We start from the raw sequence: 27910 nt of genomic DNA on the forward strand, positions 1-27910 counted from the left end.
GGTAGGGCCAGTCGATTTTAGCAGTTCAGTCGAGAACACTTTTGTCCAAGAAAACTTTATTTCCATTTGCAGTATCATATTTGGCGGCATGGCTCTGTTCTGGGACCCATCTGCCTTTCCTCGGGCCAACGCAGAAAGCCTCCACGCGTCTAAGTGGAAAGCCAAGGGCGGAGAGAGCAAAACTTTCCGCCCTTCCACGTGCAAACAAGGAAAGCCTGAGGCAGAGAGCACGCCTCCCTGCCCTTCCATGCGCCTACATGGAAAGTCTAAGGCAGGGAGAGCAGCAGAAAAGACCCCCCGGGAACAGAACAAGCATGAATGATGAACAGAAACGACACTGATAAGTGAGATACAACATGAAAAGGAGGAGCTGGGGTGGAGGCGGGTTGCAAAGCGGCTTGCAGAGGAAGCAGCAACAGTAGGCAGACCAGAGGAGTTTAAATAGGGCACCCTGAATGAGATTCTCCAAGTGGTTGCATAGAAAGGAATCATATAATATATATATGTCAGCTGACTCCTGTCCAACAGTCAGCTGCTCCATCAGTTGACTGGGCTGTTTGAGATCAGCTGATGTTGCTGGGATGTGAGCTGAGCTTGACATCGTGTCCTGTCTGAACTAATGTTATGCTCAATTTAAAAATTGTTGCGATTCATATTGAGCACTTGGCAGATGAAAAATAATAAAAAAAAACATATTTTTTCTTAAATGCATTTTATTGATATTAATATATGTTCATTTATTGTTGACTGTTACAGTAAAAAATGAAAGAAAGAAACCAGACTGTGACAGAAACAGTAACTATAGTTTATCAGTCCCTCATACAGTAGGAAATGTTATCATTACATTTATTGATTTCAAAGAAAGTAACATTACATATACTGTATAATCACTACTCTTGACAATGATCAAGGTGCGCACAGACAATAATTTGTGCAGTAATTACTCTTAATGTCAAGTAAGATCTATTGTAAGCTGCAGGAAGCAAGTAAAGAATATTTAAAAACAGGAAATGCTCTACAACAGTGAGTATTATAAAATGGTATATTTTCTGTCAACAGTGTGGCTCTACAAATAATCACCAATACTGAATGATATCAATACCTTACACTCTAATTAAGCCTGAGATATTTAGTTAATAGAGTACAACATTTTGCTGAAACACTGGTGGAACAAAAAGCTTACATAATGTATACACAAACTTAATTTATGGCTAAATGTCAAATTGTTCTTGGATTGTTTCATCTGGATATTAAATCCCCTAACAAACATAAAAATACATATGAGCTCTAACATTGGTTACAGTGCCCTCAGTCACTCACATTCTGTATCACTCTGGTCAAAAAGACAAAGTCAATAGGTTTCACTGCTGCTTTTCATAAAAAGCTACTGAGACACATAATTATATCAATAATCAAACCTATGATAATTGCCTGCAATCATTTAGTAATTAAAATGACAAATATAGTAAAATAAAGTTCTATACAGTTACACATGTATAAATATGTCGAGCGTTTATGGTAAATATTTACCCATATCAAAGTTTCAAAGTGCTGTGTATAATCAGAGCTATGTTCACCTAAAAAAAGTACAGAAATCCACTTAATAAAGATGCAAAGTGAGATTAATAAACATCCAACTACAGCATCCCCTTTGTACAATATAACATCAGGTGTGTGATTTTAGGAAGTCTAAATATAAATGTAATTTCCAGTGCATCAGGAGCAAATAATCAAAGCCCAAAATATCATAACACATACTGTATCATCTCACAATGATAGGTTGTTTTAAAGTTGCAGGAGCAACCCAACAAACTTTATTTGATTTGTCTTTTTTCTCCAGAGAGATGTGTGTCCAAATGTGTGGCATATTATGCAAAATTTTATTTTCAAATCGGTATTTACACTGTACTTCCCTGATCAGTTGGATCAGCAGGAATAATAGTTGCCTCAGCATTAGTTAAGACTTCTGATATCTGAAGTATTGTTTCAGTATGTTCAGCTGCCATCGGATGGCAGCACTGTGATATTATTGCAAACCACAAAAGAAGATTACAGAATGGAAACACTGTTGCAGCCCCTGCAGGCTGCTAAATAAAAACAGCATAATTACCCACAAATACAGCATATTTGTGTCCATGGCTGCACGCGAGCCACCTCTGGTTAGAAGTGCTGTCTCCTCGACTTGAGAGAGTGTCTCCTCTTCCTCTTCCTGTGGCACTGCTCTCTCCTCTCTGGCCAGGGGAAACCGCCCTCGGCGGTCCTGTAGGCCTCATCGTACTCATCGCTGTCGGAGTCTGCATCAGCCGCGAGGAAAACTCTGTCTGGGAAAACTTCTTTCAGCCTGGAGGTGAAGAACGCCTCGAGGCTGCGGCCTGCTTGGGCCACCTCTGAGTCAGGCTGTGGTCAGAGAGAGAAAGAGCTGTTACACTCAGATCAGTGTGTGGGTGAAGTAAGGATTGTGAGACAAATTGTACAATGAATACACACATACAGGATAAACATTTTTAACTTACATAATTGAACTTTGCACAGTTGTGGAACATGAGATAAACATCAGAAACGAACTGTTCTGATGAGTTATAATGTCGAGTATTCCTCTTGTTGAGTCTGGCCCTGATCATGGACAGGTCCATGGGCCTCTTAATGATCTGGTAGTAATGACGAGCCTGTGTGAAAAAGCAGTGACATTTAAGACTTTTTAGATATAATTCACCCACACACTAAAGTTCTCTGTTCCAATGTAATTACCTCATAACTCTACCTGCATTCAAAATACATCATATCAGTGTTCCACAGATTGCATTATGTATCACTGTGACAAATTGCTACACACCTATTTGTAGGGTGCTTGCTTGAATCCTAATTTAAACCCAAGAGTGGATTATGAGACAATGGGCCCCTGGGCACAGATATGCAAAAGGCCCACCACTTCTCCACGGGAGCAAGACACACAGAATTTTAGTCACTAGGCATCTTTATGCGATTTTGTGTCTCTTTACAGTTTATTTGCATTTGTTTCTGGTCTTTTTGTGTCTGTTTTTGGTCATTTTAGTCTCTTCCTAGTCAGTATGTGTTAATGTGAGTGACATTTTTTGCAGGTGAAGGCCGGGGGGGGGGGGCACTGACACTTGGGCTCCTGGGCCTGTGCCCAGTAAGCCTGTTTAGTAATCTATCCATGTCTAAACCAGGCAATCCTTGTTCTTCTTTAAGATAAATCATGCTTACACAATACTGGGCCAGCAATGCATAGCAGCGCCGTGTCTTTGATTAACTACAATTGCAATTTTTACTGCACTGGTCACAAGCACCTGCTTTGGTTGGCGTGACATAAATGTTGTCATCCACCCAAGTCTGTCAGGGTCCATGCGGGCCCCTATGCAGCCCAAAACTTGTACTATACACGTGCTTAAGATATGAAATATATTCTCTTGTTCCACACTCTAGGTGGCGTATGCACCTCTAGCTGATTTGTCAAGAAGAAGAAGACAACACACGTTGGATGATTATTTTGAAGAGAGGTTGTGCGAGGAGATCGGATGTTACTCACACTTATTTAATTCATCTTTAAAGGAATGAACAAAAACAGCTGAGACAACTGGAATGAAGTGTGGATGGGGAAAGGCATACGTGTGGAAAGCCAGACTAAAACAACCCTCAATCAGTCCCTCTAGGATGTTGCAATGTTGTGATCGCAATAATTAACACAAATTCAGCCGATCCCTGTGAATTCTGCACAGTGTTGCAATTTTGTTCAGTTGCTGCAACTTTACTGCAAATTTGACATTTTAAATTTCATTGTAGAGCTACATACAGCGTATTGATTCTCCAAGCCCCTCCTCACCCCACTCTTTCTCTGTTTATCATGAGAATGCTGCTGCATGAGTGTGAGCTCCGCAACCAGGAGAACAGAGTCACACACACAGTGATAGGGCTAACTGTTAGCATTTATTTACGTTTATTACTGGGTGACATCACATTGTGCTGTGTTTGCCCGTGCTAACCAGGCAGAGGGATCAGGAGGAGAGCGGTTCACAAAGATGGTTCTTCAGTGTTGCATCCAGTGGTGGATGATGCTGTTGATGCTCCCCAAACCATCACCAACAGTTTCTCATTCTATGGTAAAAACTAAATGTTCAAAAGAAAAAGGTTCTGGATCTGAGACAGCATCACACCTTTTTTTTTCAGTTTTTACTTTCCTCTGCAAGTTCATTGCAGAGGAAACTGCATAAAAATACTGCAACATGCATTGCAGTTTTTTAGAAATGCTGCCATGAAATCAGACATTTCAGGCTGCAGCAATCCCAAAAACAGCCAACAAAATCGTGTAGGGACCTCTCAGTTGTAGTTTGAATGTACCACATGTGTACAAGTCAGTGGCTGTCTATAAATGCTCAATACAGAAGGCATGTCCGAGACTTTCAGTGTTATCTCCCTTTTGTATCTCATGCACGCTCACTATGCACATACATGTGTGAAAACAAAGGCAGAGAGGAGGGAGACTGCTAGGTGATGAAAACCTTCATTTTAACAATGCATACATTAAGATATTTTAAATCCAGCTTTGCTAAGAAGGAAATGCATTCAACGTGTTTATCAGCCCTCAGGGAAACATTGTGTTGTGGTGAGAAAACCTACATGTGAACACAACTTTAAATCCTGACAAATATAGCAGCAGTCAAAGTGTGTTCATGTACACTGCCTGAAACACAAGAAAAAACTCTTCATGATGTTGCTGTGTTCCTGTTAGTATTATGAAAAATAATGAGACTGTGAAAATGAGTTGACCTTCTCTGTAACTGGACTGTAATAAAAGGGTGAGCACTCACGAGTGGACTGACGGGCTCGTGGAAGGGAGCACTCAGGACGTTACTGAGGATCAGAAGAGTCAGCTGCTCGCATTTCTGCGAACCGAACATGAAAGAAAATGATGAATGCAGGAAAAGAAAACCAGTCATTATTATTATTATTATTATTATTATTATTATTATTATTATTATTATTATTATTATCATCATTAATGCAGCCGACTAAATGACCTACTCTCTGGTCACATGCAGGCAGTCCATGTTGCAATGCATGTTCTCCAGATGTTCTCTCATTCTCACAGTCGTACTCAACCTCTGGCTGCACAACGTCCCTGCACAGGCTGCACACCCAGTCGCCTCTGAACAGGATGACAAACAACATCAGATTAACAATAACAACTCCAAATAAACAGTTTGATAAGACGTTAGAGGATACTGTTGAATGTACTGTATAAATTTCAGGATACAGTGTAAGAAACTTACGAGGGGAAGCTCAGCAGAGACGGGATGTGGCAGGACAGATGATAGACTTTTGGACAGCGGTCACAGCACAGCAGGTCCCCTCCAATTAGACACACAGCGCAGAAGTCCTCACTCTCCATCTCTGCATTATCCTGGTCAGGCTGGACTTCCTCTGTGCCTCTTTGAGCGACAGGGTTTGCAATCAAAAGCGTCCTTGGAGCAGGACCCATGTGGGCATCCTCTTCCAGGTCGGAGCGAAGCGGCTGTGGGTCGTCGGTTGTCAGTTCAGGTTCCGATTCTACTTCGAGCTCAGACTCCACAGAGCCCTGAGAGTCTGGAGGCTGATCGGATACAACCTCAGAGTCCGTCTCTGCCTGGAACCTGGGATCGTACTCTGGCTGGATGTCTGACTCGGTTTCAGCGTCACCTGATTCAGCCTCCAGCCCTTGGCCATCCTCCGATCCCGCCCCTGGATCTGATTCTGGGTCTGCTTCATATTCAAGACTTGGCTCTGAATCGGCTGCAATATCAGTTTCACCGCAGAGCCCCATCTCTCCTGCTGCCGCCGATTTATTCCCAGCCAGACAGTCAAGTTCAGCCTCAGATGAAGACTCTGCATGTGGGTCAGAATCTAGTGATGAGTCTAGCCGTGGGTCTGGATCAGCCTGAGAAACAACTGCGTCCTCTGAGACTGATCTGGGGTCAGAGTCAGAGTCCAGATCCAGTGCAGAGTAACTCTGTGGCACATATTCAGGGTCAGTGGACGGAAGCTTGGATGCTTTACAAGCGCTGACTCTCCCTCTGCTGTCAAACTCACTGTTGGTTAAGTGTGGGGTAGACTGATTATGGTTCTGTCGCTCTGCATATGGTGGCGCTGTGAGTAAGCGGGTGATCCTAGTGGTCTCAGAGTTTCCAGTTACCCCCTATATTTACAACACAGAAGAGAAGAGAAGACTTTTATCATATCTCATTAAATAATATTGGCTGTCTGAAAGCAGAGAGCTGAAATAAACATAATTTTAGCAGCGTGTTAACAATGATCTCTAGTGTTTTCTAACACGTATTAATTATTAACCCCACATCAAAAAACTGACGTACTGTTCGTCATGGAAAGGTATGAAATCATGTGGTAAGAATTTTTATATTGCACATGGTCTAACCTGTCTCTCTAGACCCAACAGTGTTGTAACGATACAAACTTACTTAAGACAAAGTTCTCAAATGGTAAATGTCTGAACACAAGCAGCCATACAAGATCTCTGACAGATTGTGCACCATCAATTTACCTCCGTTCAAAGTGTTTGTTTTTGCGACTGACAGGTTCAGATAATGTCTGACAACATTATGGGAAAGATTTTACAAGAAACTGAACATTTTACTTGAAGGTATCTACATAAGACTGACATGACATTGTCATAACTACGACATGACACGGTCACGAACCTGTCATGAACATTATGTACATGTCAAACGTTTATGACTGCTGTCATTAAGTGTCATTCGGTTTTTGTAATGACAAGTTGACATTGTTTGGGTTGTCTTGATTATGACAACTCGACATTGATTAAAATGACATTACCAGAAGTTGTCTTTGTCATGACAAGTTGACATTAAATTTGTTTGGGATTTCCCTATAATGACAACCTGACATTAACCAGGATGACATTACCAGAAGATGTCTTTGTCATAACAATAATAATCATTATGTCATCTTGTCATTAACACAAAAAGAGGTGCATTTCTTGTTAATGTCAAGTTGTTATGACAAAGACAACTTCTGGTTATGTCATTTTGATTAATGTCAAATTGTCATAATCAAGACAACCCAAACAATGTCAACTTGTAATTACAAAAACCGAATGACACTTAATGACAGCAGTCATATATGTTTATGACATGTACATAATGTTCATGACAGGTTCATGGCCGTGTCATGTCACTCTTATGTAGATACCTTCAAGTGTTACCCGTTTTTCTTTACCTTTTGTTGATTCGGTCTGGTTGTTAGTGTTTGAAACCAAGTCTCGCTTCAAGAGAAGTCTTGTTCGGAAATCTCGCGGACTATACCATATTGTCAGAATCAGCTAAATTTTCAGCCATGACATTTTAAATCTTTTAGATCACACTAAACTATGCTTTATGTACTCTAACACAAAAAAAAAATCCCATTGCTCCTCTCTAACTCTTAGATTTCAAGATTTCAGATCGAGACTTATCCTTGAGCGAGACTTGGACGCAATAACAAACAGACCAGTGAGAGGTAAGGAAAAACATTTTATTTCTGTGTAGGGTCTTTTCCGTAATGTTGTCAGACACTTAGAGGAGCAATCTGAGTCTGTCAGTGGCAAAAACAAGCACTTTTAATGCACAAATTACCATAAGGATTACATTGCAGCCTGTTTCACTGCTGCGACTACTGCGGTCTCTCTCAGTGCTGGACCAATTTCAAAAATTTCTGTCTTCATTTTTCACTTAGACACAAAAACATGGGAAAATAGGGTCCAGATTCAAAAATAAAGTTTCCCTTTAAATGTGACAAGGTGATAAATTAATATGGCATCAAATCACCTAAAAACAAATTTTGGCATGGATGAAAATATGTTCTTTTAAATAAAAAAGCTTTTGTTTGCTTCAGTAATTGTATCCCGTGGTGTTTTTACTGCTGTGAAAAAAATATAGGGTATCAAAATTATTAAAATGTATTAAATAAAAACAATGACTATGACCCATAAAAGAATTCTGTAATCTGACTGCTTTGTAGGATTGTCTTTCCTCTACTGTGTGTAAAGAAGTAAGACATACTTCAGGTGCTGCATCATGCCAGGTTCTCTGCTTCGGGAGAGTTTCACTCCTCTCCATGCCGCTGTCAGGTAAAGGGTCACTCTGCCGACGTCCATGTGGGGGGAGCTGAGACACAAGTATTTTGAGACGTTCCAAGCAAACCACTGGGACCCTGGGCCTTCCTGCGTCCTTCTGAACATCTCTGTTACTTTAGAGGCAAGCAGAGAAAGAAAACCACCTTGAAATCATATTTTCATGATTTGTGCATGAACAGATGTTTGACTTGGCAGCGGTTACACACCTGTTGTGGCTGTTTTTTGATGCCCTGAATTTTCCCTTGGCCTCATAATCAATCTCCTCATTTACATAAGCGAAACAATGATCTAAAAAGGAGAAAGATGATGAGCATGTATTCAACAACTTTGTGTTTTATCTATTTGAGGATATGAGAAATAATCGCATAATAAAATAGTATGTTTCAGCACCTGGTTCTGTCTTATAGGACAGTAGAGGAGACCGGTGGCCTCTGGGGGGCGCTGTGTCAGACAATGTTTCCTTGACAACGCAAAGCACCCCATCTGAAGCTCTCCTCTGTCTGGGATCCATGCTGACATACTGAGAACAAAATTAACATTATGTAAAAAATATTAGTATATGTATGTACTACTACTACTATATACCACTACTAGTATATAACTGGAAGACTTGCTGAAGTTGGACTTATGACTCATAAAGTTGGAGGAGCCTCACCAACCCCAACCTCAAAATCCAATATGGCTGCTCCACATATCAACAATAGTGGAAGCTGTAGTAATATACTGTTTATTAGCACTTCTGTCTTACTTGCGTCTCATTAAAACAGTCACTGTCCAACTTCTATCTGTTGACGTGTTGCTACAGTGTTTGTATGTGGAAAATACAGCGTGATGCACTGTTAACAACTTGTATTGCTTGTTTTTCCCACTTTTTGTATTGGAACGCAGTAAACTCAGGTGTGACATCATTATCAGCTCTGACCTCCAACTTTTGTTAAATAAATGGAAGACAGCATTATTTGTCCAGAAATGACTTGAAAAAGATTTTTTGAAGATTTATAAAACCATGCACTCTTTTGATTGATGCTGAAATTTGAATTTTGTCAAAACTGGTTGGAAAAAAATTGGCATTACATTCATTTACTCTCCTGACAGACAATCAAAATATATTTGTATATGTAAAGCTACAGACTTTAAAGCCAGGGTTCAAAGTTCATTGTTGACATTATTTTTTTTCCATTTTTTTGAAGTAGTCTAGTCATTTAGCATGGCACCTCTAAACACTGTTGGACTCACAATTAAAAGTTGCTTTTTAAAATAAATAAATAAATAAATAAATAAACTGATGCAGCACATACAGAGATATCTTTTTAAAGCCTGATTACTATATTACCCACAATGCAAGGGCTATTATACTCACTGTACATGCTGCCACTTGTTGTCATCATAAGACAACACAATAATAATAATAATAATAATAATAATAATAATAATAACTCCCTGGATTAAATCTGAAGCTACAAGTCTTGGTGTGATCCTCGATTTAGATCTAAGCTTAAGGTTGAATATTAACAAGGTGATGAAAACATAATTTTTCCACCTCAGAAACAAAGCTAAGATATGACCATTTCTAAATGAAAAAGATGCAGAGAAATTGATTCATGCATTAATTTCAATCCGACTCAACAACTGTAATGCACTTTTTACTGGCCTCCCAAAAAACACCACTGGGAGACTTCAGCTCATTCAAAACTCTGCAGCTCGGCTATTAACCGCAACCAAGAGAAGAGGGCACATCAGGCCAGTCTGAGCTGCTCTGTACTGGTTTCCTGTTACATTTAGAATTGAATTTAAGGTCCTCCTCCTTGTATACAAAGCCCTACATAGGTTGGGACTAATCGCACTACATTGCTAACTCCCTTGTTAACTATTTGCCTCTAAGAACACACGCACCAAATCTATGGAACACACTACCTATAGATATCAGGGAAGCTAGCTCGCTGATTTTTAAAAGACAGCTAAAAATGTATCTGTTCACTTTAGCCTTTAACTAGCTCTGACTTCCTGATACAGGTCTGAAACTCTTTCTTTTCACGCTTTCACTTTATATTTACGCTTCACGCTGCTGCAATCTTCCTTGATTTTATGATTTATAGTTTTACAAGTCTATTATTTTATGAGCTGTTCATGCTTTTATTGTTAATAATGCAACTCAACAATTAATCATACTCGAGAAAATGATCAACAGATTAATCATTATTGAAAGTAATAGTTTGTTGGAGCCCTTACTTATTCAGTGGAACTGTGTATGACAGGAGAAAGCTGATCTGTTATTACTACTCCTTGTACAAAAGGCCACCACCACGGTGATCACCTCTATTCTATCTGACAGCTGAGCTGCACTTCCTCCCCATGTGTGATTATCTTCTGTTGCAGGGTTACCTTAGTTGCAGCCGCTGCCTGTAGGCCATGAGCGCATCCTGTGGGCCTCTCAGCATAAGAGCTGGTGGATGGAGCTGCCAGTTCTGCCGGGATGCTCTGGGAGCGTCTCTCCCTCCGCGTGCACGTTAAACTAGGGCTGAGCCTGCTGCTCTGCACGTCAGGCACACGCTCGTCGGCTGTCACCGACACCTCCAGGGATGTGGATCTCTGTCAGAAACACAAACATGCAAAACTGAGCAGGTTTCCGAGCTGCATCACATGCACAGATGCCCCTGCTCATGCCGTTAACAACAGACAGGAGAGAAAAGGAGTGGGATGTGCGCAGTGGAAACAACCTTGAAGCACACACAGGCACAGGCAGCCACCAAATGAACAAAAACATCATTCAGAGCCTGTTTTGAGACCGTTTCTAAACAACTCAATCCTTACAAACACAGCTGCATATATTACTGTTATAGCACAGGCAATAAAAGGTTTGGTTGCCACACCAATTATGACATGCAAATTCCCTATTAGGTGTGCAGTGTGGCCATTTGATTAAACCAGAACAGCAGCCACTCACTACCACTCTCTCCTTCTCTCTTTTATCACGATTAAACTAATGCAAGTGTCCTGAAAAGCTCCTTTAAACACCTCAGCTGTGTCTTCAGCTAATGGAAGCAGGGGGGCTGACAAATCATTTAACACTAGGTTCTTTTTTAACACGTCCCACCTTCCTCTTTTTTTTTTTCCTCTTCTTTTTCTAGTGCACCATCATACATATTCAGGCCAGGCTGACATCGAGCACGTGCTCCTAAGTATTACGCGATTAAAACACTTACCTGATCCGTGCCCCTTGGGAGAGGTATGCGGGATTCAGACTGTAGAGGAAAATAGACTATAATCCCACTCTCTGGAACGATGGAGAGGTGTAGGAATTTATCTCAGAGTGCAAACCAGAACTGAAATCAAACTGGCAGTTCCCTCTATTCCCTAAGCAACTCATTAATGACAGGTTAAGTACATAAATGACTGCGCCCAAGTGGTTTTATGTCGTTTTTTCAGATGCTCTGTGACTTCAGAACGCGAAAATAATACATCTTTGTGTTCGTAAACGTGCACCCTGAGAGGTGATTACGTGGCTGCTCAAACCTCTGGCATCAAGTGTGGTTGTGATGAACAGTGCTCTGCTGGTTTTGGGGATGCACTGCTACGAAGAGCTCAGCTTTAATTGTCAGAGCAGCTCTTTGTTTCCCCATCATCCTTTCTTCATGAAGGCAGGAGCACATTTCTGTTGCACCATCTGTTTTCAGGCTAGCTGTCAACTGCGGGAAGTGATCATTCTGGCATTAAAATAAAGCACTCCTTTAGTTTCAGTCATTTACAGATATTAATTAAAACTGAGTGCTGCCTCAAATTCAACACTCTCTTTCAGAAATATACACTCACCACTTCCCATATGTGAAACGTTTTCCTGCTGGCTTTTGATGTGACTTAATGTCACTACATGATGCTTCTTTCTTATAATGGCTTTGTTACCTTCATCTTTTGTTCTTTGTTTGTCTGAGCAAGTGTTTGAACATCTGTGTTTTATAGGAAATGGGCCTGACTCTGACTGATACACTGTGGTTTTTGAGAAGTGTGTATAAACAACACTGTGTGGTTCACCATGTCATGAGTTGAGAATTGGGTTCAAATTTGTTTGAGGCCATAGAAACTTTGCAGAACCACGTGTGAAACAAGAAACCGAACACTGAGGTGCACAAAATCCCACCGCACGCTTCGCTTTGATCTCACAGTAGCTGTTGATGCTGATAAACAAATGCGCTCAATCTTTTTAACAAGACTCACAACTATGTCGCTTTTATCGCTTCATGAAATAACATTACAGACCAGTATTGGCTAATCGCAAATATATTGCTATGATGGTCAATGACAGAAAATGTGTCAAATGTTTTATAGGCTGCACTTTCACGCAAAGTTTTTCTTGATTCAAGACAAATGTGTTTTTGTATTTAATATGTGTTACATCCTTCAGCTTTAAAATATGAACATTTAAAATAGATTTGCTCACACAGTTTATCATAAATAGGCGCAACTTGTGCGTAAGTACACCTCAATTGATGCTTAAGTTGAGTCAGTTCAGTTGTGACATATTATCAAAAGCCCCAGAGCAGCTACTGAGTGGAGCTTGTGGTAAGACAATGTAAACGGCTAATTATATTTTTAGGTATTTAGTGTATTACTTTCATTCTAAGCAGACTTCACTGTTGTTTCAGTGCATGTCGATGAGGTGGATGTCTACTAGGTAGATGGGTAGGTTACTGAGGAGGAAGTGGGTATACTCTCCTTTATATTCCAATGACTTTGACTACTTTAAGTGAAATCAAACAAGACAGAGGTGTACCCTGTATACCCTCAGCTACACCACTGATTGTGATATCCAGTATCAGTCAGGGTCAGGGTCAATAGTAAACTTAATCTCTCACCCTGCCATCTCTGTGGTCTCTGTGGATCAGCGCAGGTCTGTTCCTCTGCAGCTCTTTTCTCAGTTCTGCTGCAGGAGGCACATGGAGCTGCTGCTGCTGCTGTTGGACAGAACTCAGCTCCCTTCTGTCCTGCTGCAGCTCCACATCCAGCAACTCTCTGCTTTCAGCCGCTGCTGTTTGTCCACGAGCCTCCTCCACTCTGCACCTCTCCTCCCAGTTCTCCTCAGTCATCACATCTCTATCCACAGCTGTGTGGCTGAGATCCTGCGGCAGCTTCCCCTGACGCTGGTCTGGCCCGCTGCTATCTGCGCTTGGCTGAGCTTGACTGTCTGGAAGAACTTCTCTCTGGTGTTGGCGATAGAGATAAGATTTAGTTGGAGCCTGGGGCTGAGAGGCAGCAGTAGCAGCAGCTTGAGGCTGGGATGTAGATCCTCTGCTGCAGTTGAGCTGGATGGGCCCCATGACTGGGGCAGGTGATGAAGGAGGAGGACACTGCGATGAGCTGTCTGGGTCCCAGCACCTCTGGAGCTGTTGGCTCTGGTGCAAGGAGGCAGAGATAAGGGCAGGCTGAACACAGCTGGAGTTATAAAGAGTTGCCTCCAGCTGGCTTTTCTCCAAAGTGGACAGATCAGGCTGAGGGGGAATGCCATGGAGGCAACACATCTGGGGCTCGCAGCAGTTCTGGTACCCACAGCCTGGTTCTCGTCCTCTGTGACACACGGATGGCAAAGCCAAGCAGGTGATGGGCTGAGGCCTCAGGATACTGGAGCAGGCCAAGCCCTGAGGATAAGTGCAGTTTCCCCCTTCAACAGTCAGCTGGCCTGCAGAGAAACACAGTCACATTAAGAGCTCTGCTCAGAGAATGATATAATGTGTCACACAAGCAATACTTTCATGCAGAAGATGTCATTTTATTCTAATGCATTCACATTTTTATTGTTGGCTTATTTTCAGTTTAAACCTCATCCTGAATAATGAAACTTTGACTGTAACACAAGCACTGTATCTCAATTTAATAACACTCGTTTTACCGAGAGAGGAAATCTGTTTCGTCCAGTAACTTGCATCCCAGTTGAATTTGATCTTGACAGGACTCCAAGAGTCTGAGTGGACCGACGACTCAAGCAGTTGCTGCATCTGGAGAGAAATCTGACAGAAGAATATTCATTCTGTTAATGAAAAACAAAATGATTCCTGTAACACTGCTGGTGATTTCCATGGTAACAATCACAAAAAGTAAAGGTGCGCATAAAAAACACTTTTGGATAATGCTGGAGTTACATCCTACACAAAAAAGCACCAAACTTGAATATAAGTAACAGGTGTCACAAGAGATGTACAAAATAAACCCGCCCTGCCTGGTAAATGCCTCCATCTTTCAGACGCCATGCTGACAGTTCATAACTCAGGCCTTTTCTTTAAAATGTGTAGTTTCCAAGCCCTCTAGAAACCCAGGGGACATTTTACATCTGCTTTTACAAGCTGAGTATGACCAGTTTTGGGGAGTAACTAGTTACATGTCACAGAGTTACGTAATTAAATTCTAAGATAAATGTAACTGTAATCCGTTACAGTTACTGACAAAAAAAAAAACTGTAGTTAAATTATGAGTCAAAATGTTGGTGATTACATTGGGGCTACATCCTTAATATATACTTCTTGTTAAAAAGCCTATTATATATGTATAAAACAACACTGATTCTGTTTTCACTGTGCATGGATGTCTTCTTTTGGCATATTTACAGACAAGGCAGGTCAGCAAAGCCGTTGGGAGAAATTTAAGTGCAGCACTTATGCACTTATATTTTTAGGACTGTTTAAATGTATTGTCCATTTTAAATAGGGCTGACTCAAAAGCTTCAAAGCTTTAATTGCTGCCATGGTAATTAATGTTCAAATCAGTATTCAAATAGTTTGTTTTTTTTAAATATAGATATAGATTAAGATATAGATATACTGTAAAGCTTTAATGAAAAGCCTAGTCCCAATTATAGGCCCAGTCTCTTTCACTCGTTCAGTGTAGCTACACATTTTGACAAATAAACCCTGTCTTGATTAGATGTCTGCTCTGGTTGCCAAGCAGATCATTTTAATACAAGTTCTTTGGATGTATAAAACCACATTGTTCACTACCCACTGAGCTAATGTTAGTTAGCTGTTTAGATCATGCATACAAACAGAAATGTTTGAACTTTTGTCTCTATGGAGATGCGACACATCATTACCTTGGTTCATTTCATTTTACTGAAACCATGAGCACCAGAGAAGACCATAATTCATTCAGATTTACTGGCATGATGAAAGAACAAGTAGTGACTCCCTTTTTCTGAAGCTGTCATAAAGTCAGAATACGTGTCCTCAATTAACCAGTAAGTTATTTATATTCCTTCGTATGGATCCATCGATCAAAATAATCCAAAGTGTTTTTCATAAAATGAATCCCAGTTACTAACATTGTTTTAACAGGATAAAGTGGTGCTGTGTTGCTATGCTGGGTGCCATGAAAAAAGTGTCATAACACATAATTAGTATGTTATCTGAAGCCTAATTATTATACAAGTAATATTCATATGGGTTCAAATAACCAATTTGATCGTATTTCTCATCTAGTGTGAAATGAATATAAGGCCTGTCCAAAAAAATATAAGCCCATTGAGTCCAGTGGTTTAAGCAAATAGCCTGAGCCACTGATTGAAGTTTTACAGTAGATATAGACATAGATATATAGATTTATATGCATTACCCCCAAAATCCCACATTGCCCATAGAGTATGAAGCAGTATCCAACATTATTCATTATGCAATAACATTGATTATTATTATTATTAGTTATTCTCAGACAAGTACATTTAAACTAAAACTAAAACTAACTTAAAGTGTTAGTTTTGTGACTTTGACTCGCATTCATCTATCGTCAGTCACCAGCATTCCAGCAAGACTGAAACTGGGACCATTTGACCACACGCGATGCGCTAGAATGATGTTAAAAAAGTCAGGTGACTACAATAGATTCAAAGTCCGACAGATATGCCAAAGTAAACTGATATGTATCACAAATCTACAACAAGCTTGGCAAATGACGTGCAAAAAACAAAGTGGCTAACTGTCACATTATTTTAGGGGCATCGACTGAAAACTCATGTTTAAAACAAGTCTGACTCATGTACTTGTCTTTTACCCGGCCCGCCCCCTGAAGCTTCAAATACTTCTCACTAAAGCTTCAAAGCCCAAAAGCTGATATTCAGGACGACCCTAACTATCTATGACATTTTTAACAGGATAATTAGTCATCTGTGACCTGTTACGTGTCAAAAGTGACCTGCCCAACACTGCCTATGACTACTGAACTGTAGGTGTAGATTCGGTGGAGTTCCCCTTTAAATACAAAGAAATAAAAGAGGCATCAGAGATTAATTAGTGGTTCCTCACAGGACTGTGTGTGTTACAAATAAGACAGTCTGTTGAGTGTCCTGCCAGCGTACCAGAGCTCTGCTGAAAAGCACCGGGCCTCTGCAGTGGTGGGTCGTAGCCCAGGTGATGAACTTCTGAACGTGGTCCAGCTGGCCACATATCTCTATTGCCCCCTGCAGCTGGTCCTCCAGACGCTGCTGGAAGTCTTCAGAGATTTTCTGTTAGCAAAAAAAACAACATAAACTTGCATCCAGTAATTACTGGTACACAGAGAGTCATAGCTGAAGTGTGGGCTAAATCAAAGCTCTTTTTTTGGACAGATGTAGCTCCTGAGATGTTGTCTTAAGCAGCTTTGACAGATTATTATGGGTTCTAGTTTGCTTGCTTTCAGGACTGATTACATCACGGCGGTTACTGATTCTTTGCGTGTAGATTCACGGCTGGCTGGGCGATAAGAAGGAAAGAGAAAGAAAAAGTAATTACCTCCAGTTGCTCTATTAATAGGTTGGCTCGTTTGTTAAGCTCGTTCATCATAATCATCTTTGCCATTTTAATCTGGTTCTCTGCCTTCCTGTGTGCAATCTTTACTCCATGAAGTCTGCGGAGACAGAAAGGAGAAAATAAACGTCTGAGAAAAAAAAAAGCCAAATGCAGACGAAGTGAGCAGCATTCCAGACATTAATTTATGCATTAGCTTGCTATATTTCACGCAAATTATTGAGCATTTGTGGCAGAAGCTGCTCACACATCGGACTATGATTACGACATGCACACACCTGTCCTCTATCTGCTTCGCACTGTTCTCCACTGCAGACCTCCTCTCATCCACCTGCACCATCAGGCTCTCAAACAGCCACTGCTGGTCCTGTAGGGCCTTCCCAATCTGCACCACCCTGAACACATGAGAGATCACAGCACTAATTTATTCTTTGGGCATGAAGAACACCAGAGTTGAAATTGTTTCCCCCGGGGACCAGACATTATGCAGGTGACCTTAGACGCTGCTACTGTACGGCAACATCACAGCAAACAAAAGCGTATGAATACTTAATAGGTATTAAGTGAGCCAAGGGTAGTGTATGCAGATGCACATGATAAAAGTGACAAGGCAGTTAAAGAGAGTTGTTGTTGCTCGGAGGAAGTTTTTAACCTGCGGTTAGCCCTGCTCTGCAGTGTCCTTGTGCTGTGTATCTGAGGACTGACCTGTGGTTTTTGTGGGAGGACAGGTGACAGCTGCTACAGCACAGAAGGTCACATGACTCACAAAACAGCTCCAAGGGCTCCTGTCTGTGAGAGTGGCACATGAGGAGGGAGCAAGGATACGACCCCGGGCCTAAAAGACAGACGGAGGAGGGGGGAGGAGGGGGAGAGGAGAGCATGGAGCATCAGCAACAGTCGACAAACAATTTACACAAACAGCTAGAGGAGTGTGTGTGTGTGTAGTGTTGAAAGTATTTGGAGAGGACAAACATCAGCAGTTCTAATAACTTAAAAGTCAGCAAATACATTTATTAGAGGAACTTCATTTAATTTGATAAGTTACAGATTGATTAATCGCACAGTTGGTTTGAATATCAATTTGTACTTCAGTTCTCTTGAAGATTATTCAAATGTATTACTTTTGCACTTTAGCACTTGCAACTTTATAAACAGTTTATTTATTACTTACAGCAGGACAAATGGATTGAAATGAATATAAATACAACTATATAAGTGCAAGCTAAAAGTCATCTTAACCAGAGTGATTTAAAGTGAGCCAACAAATTCAAATATGATAAAAGTCTCATAACTGGAGCTTATCAATTAAAGATGTAATGATATGTCAATCCGGACTGATATATTGATTCAGTGATCAACAATCCGATACCACTGATGCAAAATTAAAACACTGATACACATCTTCATCTTTAAGATTCACCTTTTTTTTAAATTCTCATGACACATCTCTGTCAGCATTTCCCACCAAGCACACCTCCTTTATAAACTTACAAACAGTGCTAGCAGCATGCGTTCGGCAGATAATTGTAAACAGCCACGAAAAGACAATGAGGATTTTTACCCATCCTGGCCCCCTGAATTAAATCCAATCGAAATTGCATCATGGCAGACTTTGTGATATCAGCAAATATCATATATTTGTCCAAACAATCGATATAATATTGTATTGTGATGAAAACTTGTGATTTACTCAATGTGTTGTCAAAGCACTGGTTCTGTAAAATACACTGGATCTCATTTTTAGAGCATAAACAAGTTGAATTGTTTATTTTTTGACTGATGGTTTAAAAGTAAAAGGTTGTGCAGTAATGGGGGGTTATTTGTTATAATGCTGGACTATATTTTGGCCAAGAAATAGTCCAGCACATAATCTTTGGTTTTACACCAATTAAAATATAACATGTTAATCAGTGAGCTTTAGAGGTTTGTTAGCTGTGCCTTAGAGCAGTGATTTCCAACCAGGGGCACACAGGGTGTATGGAAATACTGTGGGGTACTTCTACTGATTAAAAAAAACAAACAATTTGATTAGAAAATTAAAAAAAATAGTATATCCATATATTGAGTCAACTGTAACTTGAACACAATGTGTTACAATTGAGTGTGTATGAGAAGTAGTTAGCAAGTGAGCAGAGAAGTCTAAATAGTTCAATAAAAGTCACGTCTGAATATTTAAAAGTAGCTAAAAATAATGAATATATAGTTTAAATAATTAGCTAACTAAAATGAATGTATAAATGATTGGAAGAGTTTACTGAAAGTAATGAATATGTAGGTGAAATAGTTAGCTGAACATCCAGCTTCTGCTAACGAAAGTACAAATGCAAACCTGACCAAACTAACCCTTAATGTTAAGAATTTAATTGTTTGAAAAAATACTGTCACAATATTGTAAAATATTGTAAAAATGAACACATTTGGAACCTGACGGGTGGTGTTGATGAAGGGGTACATGCCCTGAAGCATAGCCATACTTTGTAGGGTTCACATTTAAAAACATAAATTTAACATTATAATCAACACAAATAGCAAACATGAGACATATGTCAAAAAATAACAAGAGCTGTCAAAATAACATGTTAAAAATTTTAAAGCTGATTATTTAAGTTCTGTGGTGCCCTTTGACCCGGTGCGTCATTGAAGGCCACAGTGGCTTTGTCACATGATGGTGAACAGAACATTTACATTTAAAAAACGTCCAGATGGACCTGTTGATAGGAGCACCGTTCTCTGCAATTTCTGCAGTAACGGAATTTTCATACCTTCTGAGTACTTAAAGCCTGAAATATCACCTCAGAGCAAAGCATTTAGCAGCAAACCCAGAGTCCGAGCTAGCACAGCTTTTGATGCTAGCACTAGCAGCCAGTCTCGTCAAGCCACAGTTGACCAGGTGACTAAATAACTCCCATGCAAAATGGATTGCAATAGACTGCAGACCAGTTTTGGTGGTAGAAATTTTTTAAATACTGTCGCAGCATAAGTTTCGATTAGAAGATTATTTTCCATTAATTAATCACAGAGCATGTCATTAATTAGTCTAATTTTTTTAACCACTTGACAGCCCTAAAAATAATATTAATATGTACAAGTACATAAACTGATTTGTGTATGTATGAATAAAAACTTTCACTGATGTCTCAACATAGTTCCCAGCCAAACCTACAAATCCCCATTTACATCCTACAAACATGATGTTTCAAGAGGTGCTTGTAGGCGGATTTGTAACCATTTGACAGAGCTGTTTATCCCCATCTGTTTACAAACTCTCACACAACTTGGCAGTATAATCCAAGTCTCATGTATCTAGTCGTATGTTCAGTAATCTCGTTTCCAGCTCTGATAAACCCACTGCATGCTACTTGTCCAGCATCATACAGTAATTACATCTGTGCTGTCTGTGTAACAACCTGAGTTAGCCACAACAACTTAACAAAGCAATAATATGTCAGAGCTGTCAGCTTTTTTGTTCCTCTTCTGCCTCCTAGTGGCCAAACATGTATTAAAGGCACTATAAAGTAAATAATCAGGGTTGGTTAAACTTTACTATTGAATACTGAACTGAAAGTGAAACTTAGCTGTGCTCTCTTTGAAGTCAATACCAAGTTTCTTTTGTGAGAATGCATGTGTTTGTGACGCACCGTGCATACAACTGGATAAGTGAGCCTTTGATTACACTGTGCGAGAGTTTGCGAACGGTTGTTCACAGTTTTCCATGGAGGCTTGCAAGAAAAAACACATTTTCTTTATGATTTCATAGTAACACTGAATGAATGATTTGCAAATGGTCATTTTTGTGGGTAAGGTGTTCCTTTAAGCACATTATCCAGAATATTGAACTATTTATTTTAACACCCAACCCCCCATTTTGGGTGTGGTTTGCCTACAATGAAACAGTGGACAATTTTTGATCAGTAGACCCTTGAAATGTATTTGGGCACAGAGTATTCAAGGCTTTATTAGAGTGCCAATTATTTAGAGACTATAGTTTTAGTTGTATACTTTGCTGTACCTGGATTATTTGGGCCTTCTTTTTGAAAATAACCACTATGACTGAAAGGTTAAAAGTCTATTCTCTCAATACATGTATTATGTCTTTATGTTTATGTGGCCTTTTGTAGTTTGAGCAGTCTGTGAAACTTAAACATAGTGAGAGAAGTGGGACAGAGGGTGAAAAGTAACCCGTGACGACTTTTATTGACATACACCTTTCAAACCAGCTGCACTTTGATACAAAAACAATAATACAGCTGCGGGAAACAGGTTGCAAGCTGAGGTTTCAATGAGACTGTGTTCAAGAGTGTTGAGATCAGCAAACAATATTTCAATGCTGTCCAATCTGCCTTTGATGCACCGACCACACACACTCAAATAAATCTCTCACACATTTCTAAATAGGTCACTGTAGAGACTGTTGGCCCACAGAACGTCTGTCTAACAATAGCTGGATGCGGCTAATGAACGCAGCCCTACTGCTCTCTGCTGGCCGGCTCACCTCAGCCAACCCCCCTCCTGCCTGCACATTATCACACCTCTCTGTGGTGACAAGCTGAGCATCGCCCCGTGTGCGCATCAACCTGATCTGACTGACCACATCCTGTCAGTCAGCGCAGTCACACAGCTTTTTCTCACAAGTACACAAACCAAACAGTAATGCTCCCACATCACAATACAAGTGTCCAGGACTTATTCTTTATGATTTGACAACTTGTGCCATGCAGACCTGCACAAGCAGCTGGCACCAGAGCTGGCAGGCGTACTGGAGGGTCTTTAAATAGCAGCACACTAATATTAGCAAAAATGAAATCATGCGAGCAGTTTAGAATCTGGGCCACGTGTTAAAGAGAGGTGTAATAAAGCACAGGGATCTCCAAGAACTATTATCAACCATCGCCACTGTCATGCATTATTCATTGCAACCGCTCCTACAGAGACATGATTATGAAACACAACAACAGAGAGAAAACAAAGAAGCCACAGTGCACTTTGTGGTGACAGAGAATCAGACTGATAATGTGTCGCACTGGCCTGGAAAACTGAGGAGTCAGACTCTTGTAATGTGTAAATATCTTGCCTTGTCCAGTTGGAAGCAGGGAGCTGGAGCCTCTCTGGTGCAGGTCAGGACACTGGTTGGCACTGGGCCTCTGCTGCTGGTGCATGTCTGCGTACTGGGAAGTGGCAGGGGCTCTTTGATGCTGATGCACATCTGTGCACTGGTAACACAGCCACTTGTTGCAGAGCGTACACAAGCTATGTGCAAGTGTCAGCACTGAGCACTCTGAGCAGCTCTGAAAGATGCACAAAAGTATACAGTGAACACACACTCTCTAACACATACACAGGCCCGTGTGACAAAAAGACGAGGTGGCATATGTCAGAAACATTTGTGTTGCTGCTTTACTGTGGGCAAAATCACACTTCCAAGAGTTGTTATTTGTTCTCATGCTTGCAAATGCCTCAGAGACTTTCAGAGGAATGAGAGTGAAACCCAGCCTGTGCTGCAGCATCATTTGAACACAGGCAAAATCATTTCAACACTGATTTAATTCTACAACCACCTGGATTTAAACATTATGATGCATGTAAATGTTAAAAAGGAAAGACATACAATCTGTTAAAATCAGGATTTTGGCAATTTCTAAACCAGAAAACATGATGGATCTGATGAAACTGCTGTGTTTACATCTAATTTTGTTCAAACACAAGCAAAATAAAAGAGTATGAAAGCTATCAGATGATGCATTTCACTTATTATACCTTATTAATCCCTGAGAGGAAATTCATCCTCTGTAGTTGACCCTTCTTACAAATTTAGGCGCAGAGCACAGCGCCTCGGGACAGAATCCAGTTTAAAAACCCAATTCCTTGTCCAAAGGCAATAGCAGGGGTATCCCTAACATCAAACACATCTCTAAGGGTGGAAAGAGAGCAACACAAACATAGGAAGCATGCCAGCTCTACACAGAAAGGCCCAAAATGCCCTGAAGGGGTTCAATCACAGGATCAACAGTGCAAACCCAGAAACTGCTGCACAAAATAAACAATCTCAGGCTGTGTCATGATCAGGAAACAATGCTGAAAAACAAACACCTTACCTTCTCCATTTCAGTGCTCTGAGAGTGGAGCTGTTGCCTTCTCAGCGGGAGGGAGAGGAGAGGAGAGTGAGCAGCCTGACGCCTCAGCAGCAGAAACACTGAGGCTTCTACCTGAGGCAGGAAGCAGTGCGCACCGAGAGGTGGCCCCAGAGGAGACGGCTTACATGACAGCCTCACTGTGCTCTCTCCTCCCCCAGTTCATCCAAGTGTGGGACCCCTTCACTGCAGAGGAGGAGAGGAGTGTCACATTCAAATTCATCCCCCTGCTCACTTGTGCAGCCACCAAAAAAGAGAGAAAATCTAATCCTTTTTCTTAAATAAGCCTGTGCATAATAATTGGGAATTAGGGAGATAAGATAATTATTTTTTTGTAGGGCAAAATATCCCCGGAAGCCCTTTCCAAAATGGAGGAAGGAAGACCAAGTGACCTACAATGAGAGAAGAAGGGAGAAATTGTACTGTAAGCAACTTTTAGCTCGTTGGAGCAGGCGGTGTGAGGCAGGATGTTCAGCTCAGGTTGTGCTGGGGTGTGTCAGGCTGGGCGAGGGTGGGCCAGTTGTGGCCTTCTTCCCTTTGTCAGCACGAGGAGGGGACAGGTCCCAGTGGAGCTACACGCTAACGTAGCTCACCGAAACCGGGTCAGGCTCTGATAAGCTCCAGATGGGACTAGGGTACACTCCTGCAATTCCCTCTAACACTGTGAAATCAATTAAGATTTTAACTCGGCATGTCAGAGAAAATGAGCAGCAAACACTGTCGGAAGAAAGAACGGGAGGCGACTGTAAATGAACAAGAAGGACATTTAGACACAGAGGGGATAATAGTCTGACAGTGCATCTGCAAAAGAAACATGACAATATCAAAGCTGAAAAAAGGGGAACTGGGGAAGAGCGTACTGTTGATAAAACAATCACTTATCACCAGATATAGCCCAGTATCAAACCGCTGTGACATCTCGAGCTGTGAGCAAGTCTGCCTAACAACAGCCCCTGCAGCCTGACCTACAAATCTGACAACTTTCTCATCCTTGGGTGCTTCAGTGGGGAGCTCAGAACAATCCCATTCCCCATTGTGCGCTCAAAGACCCAATTTGAAACACAATTAGTCAGTGGTTAGTGCACCCTGCCTCTCGTTCACTCAGCTCCGTTGCATTTTCAAACCGTGTATTTGCTTTCACTAAACCTTCACAGCGTTTATCTATCAAACTGAAACCTCCCGCCAGCTCTCCCCTGCCCTGCTAAGCGAGGCTGGCACTAGATACACATGCCATCTCAAGAGATGTCACAATAATAGAAACCTGCACAGTGATCCCTCCCTTGAAAGCACCCCCCATGTAACATCTATTAACACCGAAGTGATGAGATCACAGAGAAAGAGGGATTATCTTCAACCGCTCCTAAGTTATTATGCCATTTAACTATTTCTGTCCTCACACACCTCGCCCTCTGTTCTGCAAAGAAATCCATCAGTGGGAGGGAAACGTCTTCACCTGCCTTATGATTATAAAATGCAAAAAAAATCTTAAGAAATCTTAAGAAATTAATATTGTATAGAAAAAAATAACAAAATGATTTTTGTAGTCAGCTTTAGTTGTTGCACCTTCACACAGAAACAAACTCATCGTGCTGATCTTCTCATCTCGGGCCGCTTGAACAGCTTTAGCAGGTGGGATCTCACCATGAGCCTCCTGTCAAACGGTTAAAGAGCAGTTTTACTTTCTGTTTGCTGTGATATCACACCCTTACACACTCTCTGCTGTTAAAACTCTCTTAAAAACAACCCTTATTATTTACTTTATGACTCTATGCCTTTAATACATGTTTGGCCACTAGGAGGCAGAAGAGGAACAAAAAAGCTGACGGCTCTGACATATTATTGCTTTGTTAGGTTGTTGTGGCTAACTCACTTTGTTACACAGACAGCACAGATGTAATTACTGTATGATGCTGGACAAGTAGCATACAGTGGGCTTGTCAGAACTGGAAACAAGACTACTGAGAGCAGCAAGATTCAGTGTGTGAGCCGCAAATCCAAAACAATGAGCTAAAAGAGGCCAAAAAGATGAGTCATATTTGTCTGTTGGTCTGTCAGTAAGGGTGATGCCTTTTCAAGTACATGTAGTCATTTAATTCAGTATTAATATAAAACCATTAAAGATGCCATATTGTAAAAAGTCAGATTTCTATGACTTTTTAAAATTAAAATCAGGCATCATAAATACTGTGAAAGTATGAAATCACTCAATCCACAGAGAAATGCACACGGTCCGCATTCAGAAACTGTGTCTTTAAACGAGCCATCAGGACTTCTGTCAAGTTGTGATGTCACAACTATACAGACTGTTTTAAACTTAACCCTAAATATTCTAAATATCGTTCCTTTGAATTTTGTATTGGAATGTTTTGCACTGCACTTCACAGGAAGTAAACATGAACACAAATTGTTGCCTATCTGTGAAGATACACAGTGCTGTTACAGTCATTTCCCTCGGCTGTAATGACAGTGCAAAGACATTGAAGAGTGCAGATGTGGAAGACCTGGAAACTCTAACCAATCAGACCACACTGGGCTTTTTAGGGAGGGGAGCTTAAAGAGACAGGCGCCAAAATGTTTCAGAAAGAGTCCGAAAAATGAAGTGAACATTACAGCATGTAAACATGTTCTAGTAGAAGCCCAAAATACAAGTAAACATCTGAAAATGAACATAACGTGGATCATTTAAATAAAATGATATTGATTGTATTGATTACTGCAGTTTTAAATAACCGATTACATTTCTCTTACAGTTGTACAGTAGAAAATGAAGGATTTAATGTTTATCTCAAGTTTAAAAAAATAAACAGACAATGTTCAATAACACCTTAGTATATTTAAAATCTCATCTGCATAATCTAACATTTTAAATATCTTAGTGCAATTTGTTCGCCAGATTTTACGTGCAATATGCAGCAAAAGCCCAGCAGCTGTAGCTGAGGGTGCATACTCTTTAATGACCTCAACAGGAGTTGTGGTTGGATTTGAAGGCTGATTTTTATGTTTTTGGATGAATATCTGGAAATTTGGCAGCTTTAGGAAAAAAAACTTATTATATTGAATTAGTATTTCACCATATGGAACACTTAGAGGGCTTTTTTGTTGCTTTTCAAAAAAAATTAGTGGGTGGGGCTGCACTGAAAGAAAGTGGACAAGTATTTCTGATATCTTTGTTACGGCCATAATTTATATAAGCGTCTTAGTTGTTGTTTTGTAGCCGTCCTTTATACAGACTCTATTCTTCTTATTTAACTTTTTTGTCTTTTTACTGTTTTTATCATTGTTTATAATTCTTGATAGACATTGCAACTACTTATTGTTTTTATGGACTTTTTACATCACTTTATTGTGATTACTATTATAAACCTGTAGCCGTCTAGCCTATTGAATGTGAACTCAGGACACTGCTGTAAAAGAGCTCAATCAATTTTCCCTGAACAATGGTTTAAATGAAGTCAAGTCAGTTTTTTTTAATAGTATAAAATGACAAATTGTAAGTATTTTACAACCCTTTATTTAGAAAAGGAAACCCCCCTGAAAACTTCAATAAAATTAAATTTTGAAATTAAAAGGGACCTTTAACTTCAGCATCAGATGTTAATCTGATTTGTTGCAACTATCCAGTTTGTGATATCCTCCTGAGACCCTGTGTCTTCATATGAGGACATCCCATTTTGGGTTTACTTGACCTTATGCTTCATTCTACTTATAACATAGACCTGTTGTCCTCGTTCGTGGACGCTTTTTGTGCCATCTGGTGGTCTACATGTAAAAAGAGTATGGCAGCCATCTCTGCCAAGTCAGTCTGCAGCCTATCCTGACACAAAAGTGGACAAGGTCCAAAACCTGATCACATTTTATGATTGAAACTTGTTTATTTGTGATTAATAATGTTTGTAGTTTGATATGGCAACAAAGTTGACCAATTTTAGCAAAAATAACAAGCTAAGACACTGTTAAGTACTTGTTTGATGCCACTGGGACTTAATTATCAATGGCAATGTTTAGTTAAATAGCTAGGAGATATTAAAAATGCATATCAAACAAAAGTTCTGGTCTCTGGAGGATGTGGTGTTACTGTCACTGTAGAACAATAAATCCTTGTTTGCATTTTACACTGAAGTCATGGGAACACCACCATTAAGTATGAACAGAGCAGCATAGTTTGGTGATTTATTCCTCACTGTATGAAGCTGTGGGAATTTGGGATTTTCCTTATGGCATGTTACACGTGTGGCTGCCTGCTCCATCTGTTCCTGAACGTGTCAATCTGACAGCACTTTATTAACGCGTCTTTGCTTAATAACAACAAGCCTGTCAGTCAAACTGCGGAGTGTCTGCCCCCGCATCCTCAGCAGCCTGCCTCTGCATTAGCAGCATCACCTCCAGCAGCAGCAGCAGCAGCATCACTGAGCGTGATATTATTTTTTAGAAAGTGCGCATGAGATTCCGCCCCTATCACGGCACCATGGTGCAATCCACAAAACAAGAGGACAGCCCGCACACACAAAGTCAGCACGCGGACAGTTTGATGAGACAAAGCAAACACAAACTGTGTGTGTGTACACGTTAAATCCGCTCGCGAAGTGCGCAGCTCGTGCAAAGCATCCTGTCAAGGTAAACATCAGTGTGAGCGCGTGCGAGGATGTCAGAGTGGAAACGAGACTGTGTGCCGAGCAACTCAACTTGTGTCGGCCTGTCACTCATCGTCAGGTGTGCTGCAGCGTGTGTGTGTCCCGAGCGCGAGAGTGTTTTTGTTTTTGTTTGTTACCTTGACCCGTGCATCTCCGAGTGTCGCTCCCCCCATCGGATGTCGCTCTTTAGACCGGCCAAAATTTTAGAGATTTCCAAGTCTCGCAGTTAATCGTGAGACTTTATAATCG

The 27910-nt window shown here is 40.6% G+C and overlaps 1 protein-coding gene across 1 annotated transcript; it reads right to left on the minus strand.

The window, feature by feature from the left end:
- Nucleotides 1-800: 800 nt before the first annotated feature.
- trim66 (tripartite motif containing 66) lies at nt 801-27910 on the minus strand. The gene is made up of 18 exons (XM_033647780.2): nt 27799-27910; nt 22995-23216; nt 21974-22187; nt 17608-17737; nt 17181-17297; nt 16888-17002; nt 16476-16622; nt 14025-14142; nt 12994-13814; nt 10526-10732; nt 8534-8663; nt 8350-8431; nt 8070-8256; nt 5289-6190; nt 5041-5164; nt 4827-4901; nt 2514-2666; nt 801-2397 (listed from the first exon to the last, which is right to left on the minus strand). Exons 2-18 carry the CDS (start codon nt 23001-23003, stop codon nt 2161-2163), a joined length of 3768 nt encoding a protein of 1255 aa, XP_033503671.2. The 5' UTR covers nt 23004-23216; nt 27799-27910; the 3' UTR covers nt 801-2160.

The sequence above is a fragment of the Epinephelus lanceolatus genome, chromosome 2, assembly GCF_041903045.1.
Source record: "Epinephelus lanceolatus isolate andai-2023 chromosome 2, ASM4190304v1, whole genome shotgun sequence".
Classification (NCBI taxonomy): Eukaryota; Metazoa; Chordata; class Actinopteri; order Perciformes; family Serranidae; genus Epinephelus; species Epinephelus lanceolatus.

Coding starts and splice junctions, on each gene's coding strand:
- trim66 (XM_033647780.2), bottom strand. Junction 17,738..21,973: donor CCTGCTTCCAACTGGACAAG/GCAAGATATTTA, acceptor TCTGTCTTTTAG/GCCCGGGGTCGTATCCTTGC. Junction 2,398..2,513: donor ACTGTGCAAAGTTCAATTAT/GTAAGTTAAAAA, acceptor CTCTGACCACAG/CCTGACTCAGAGGTGGCCCA.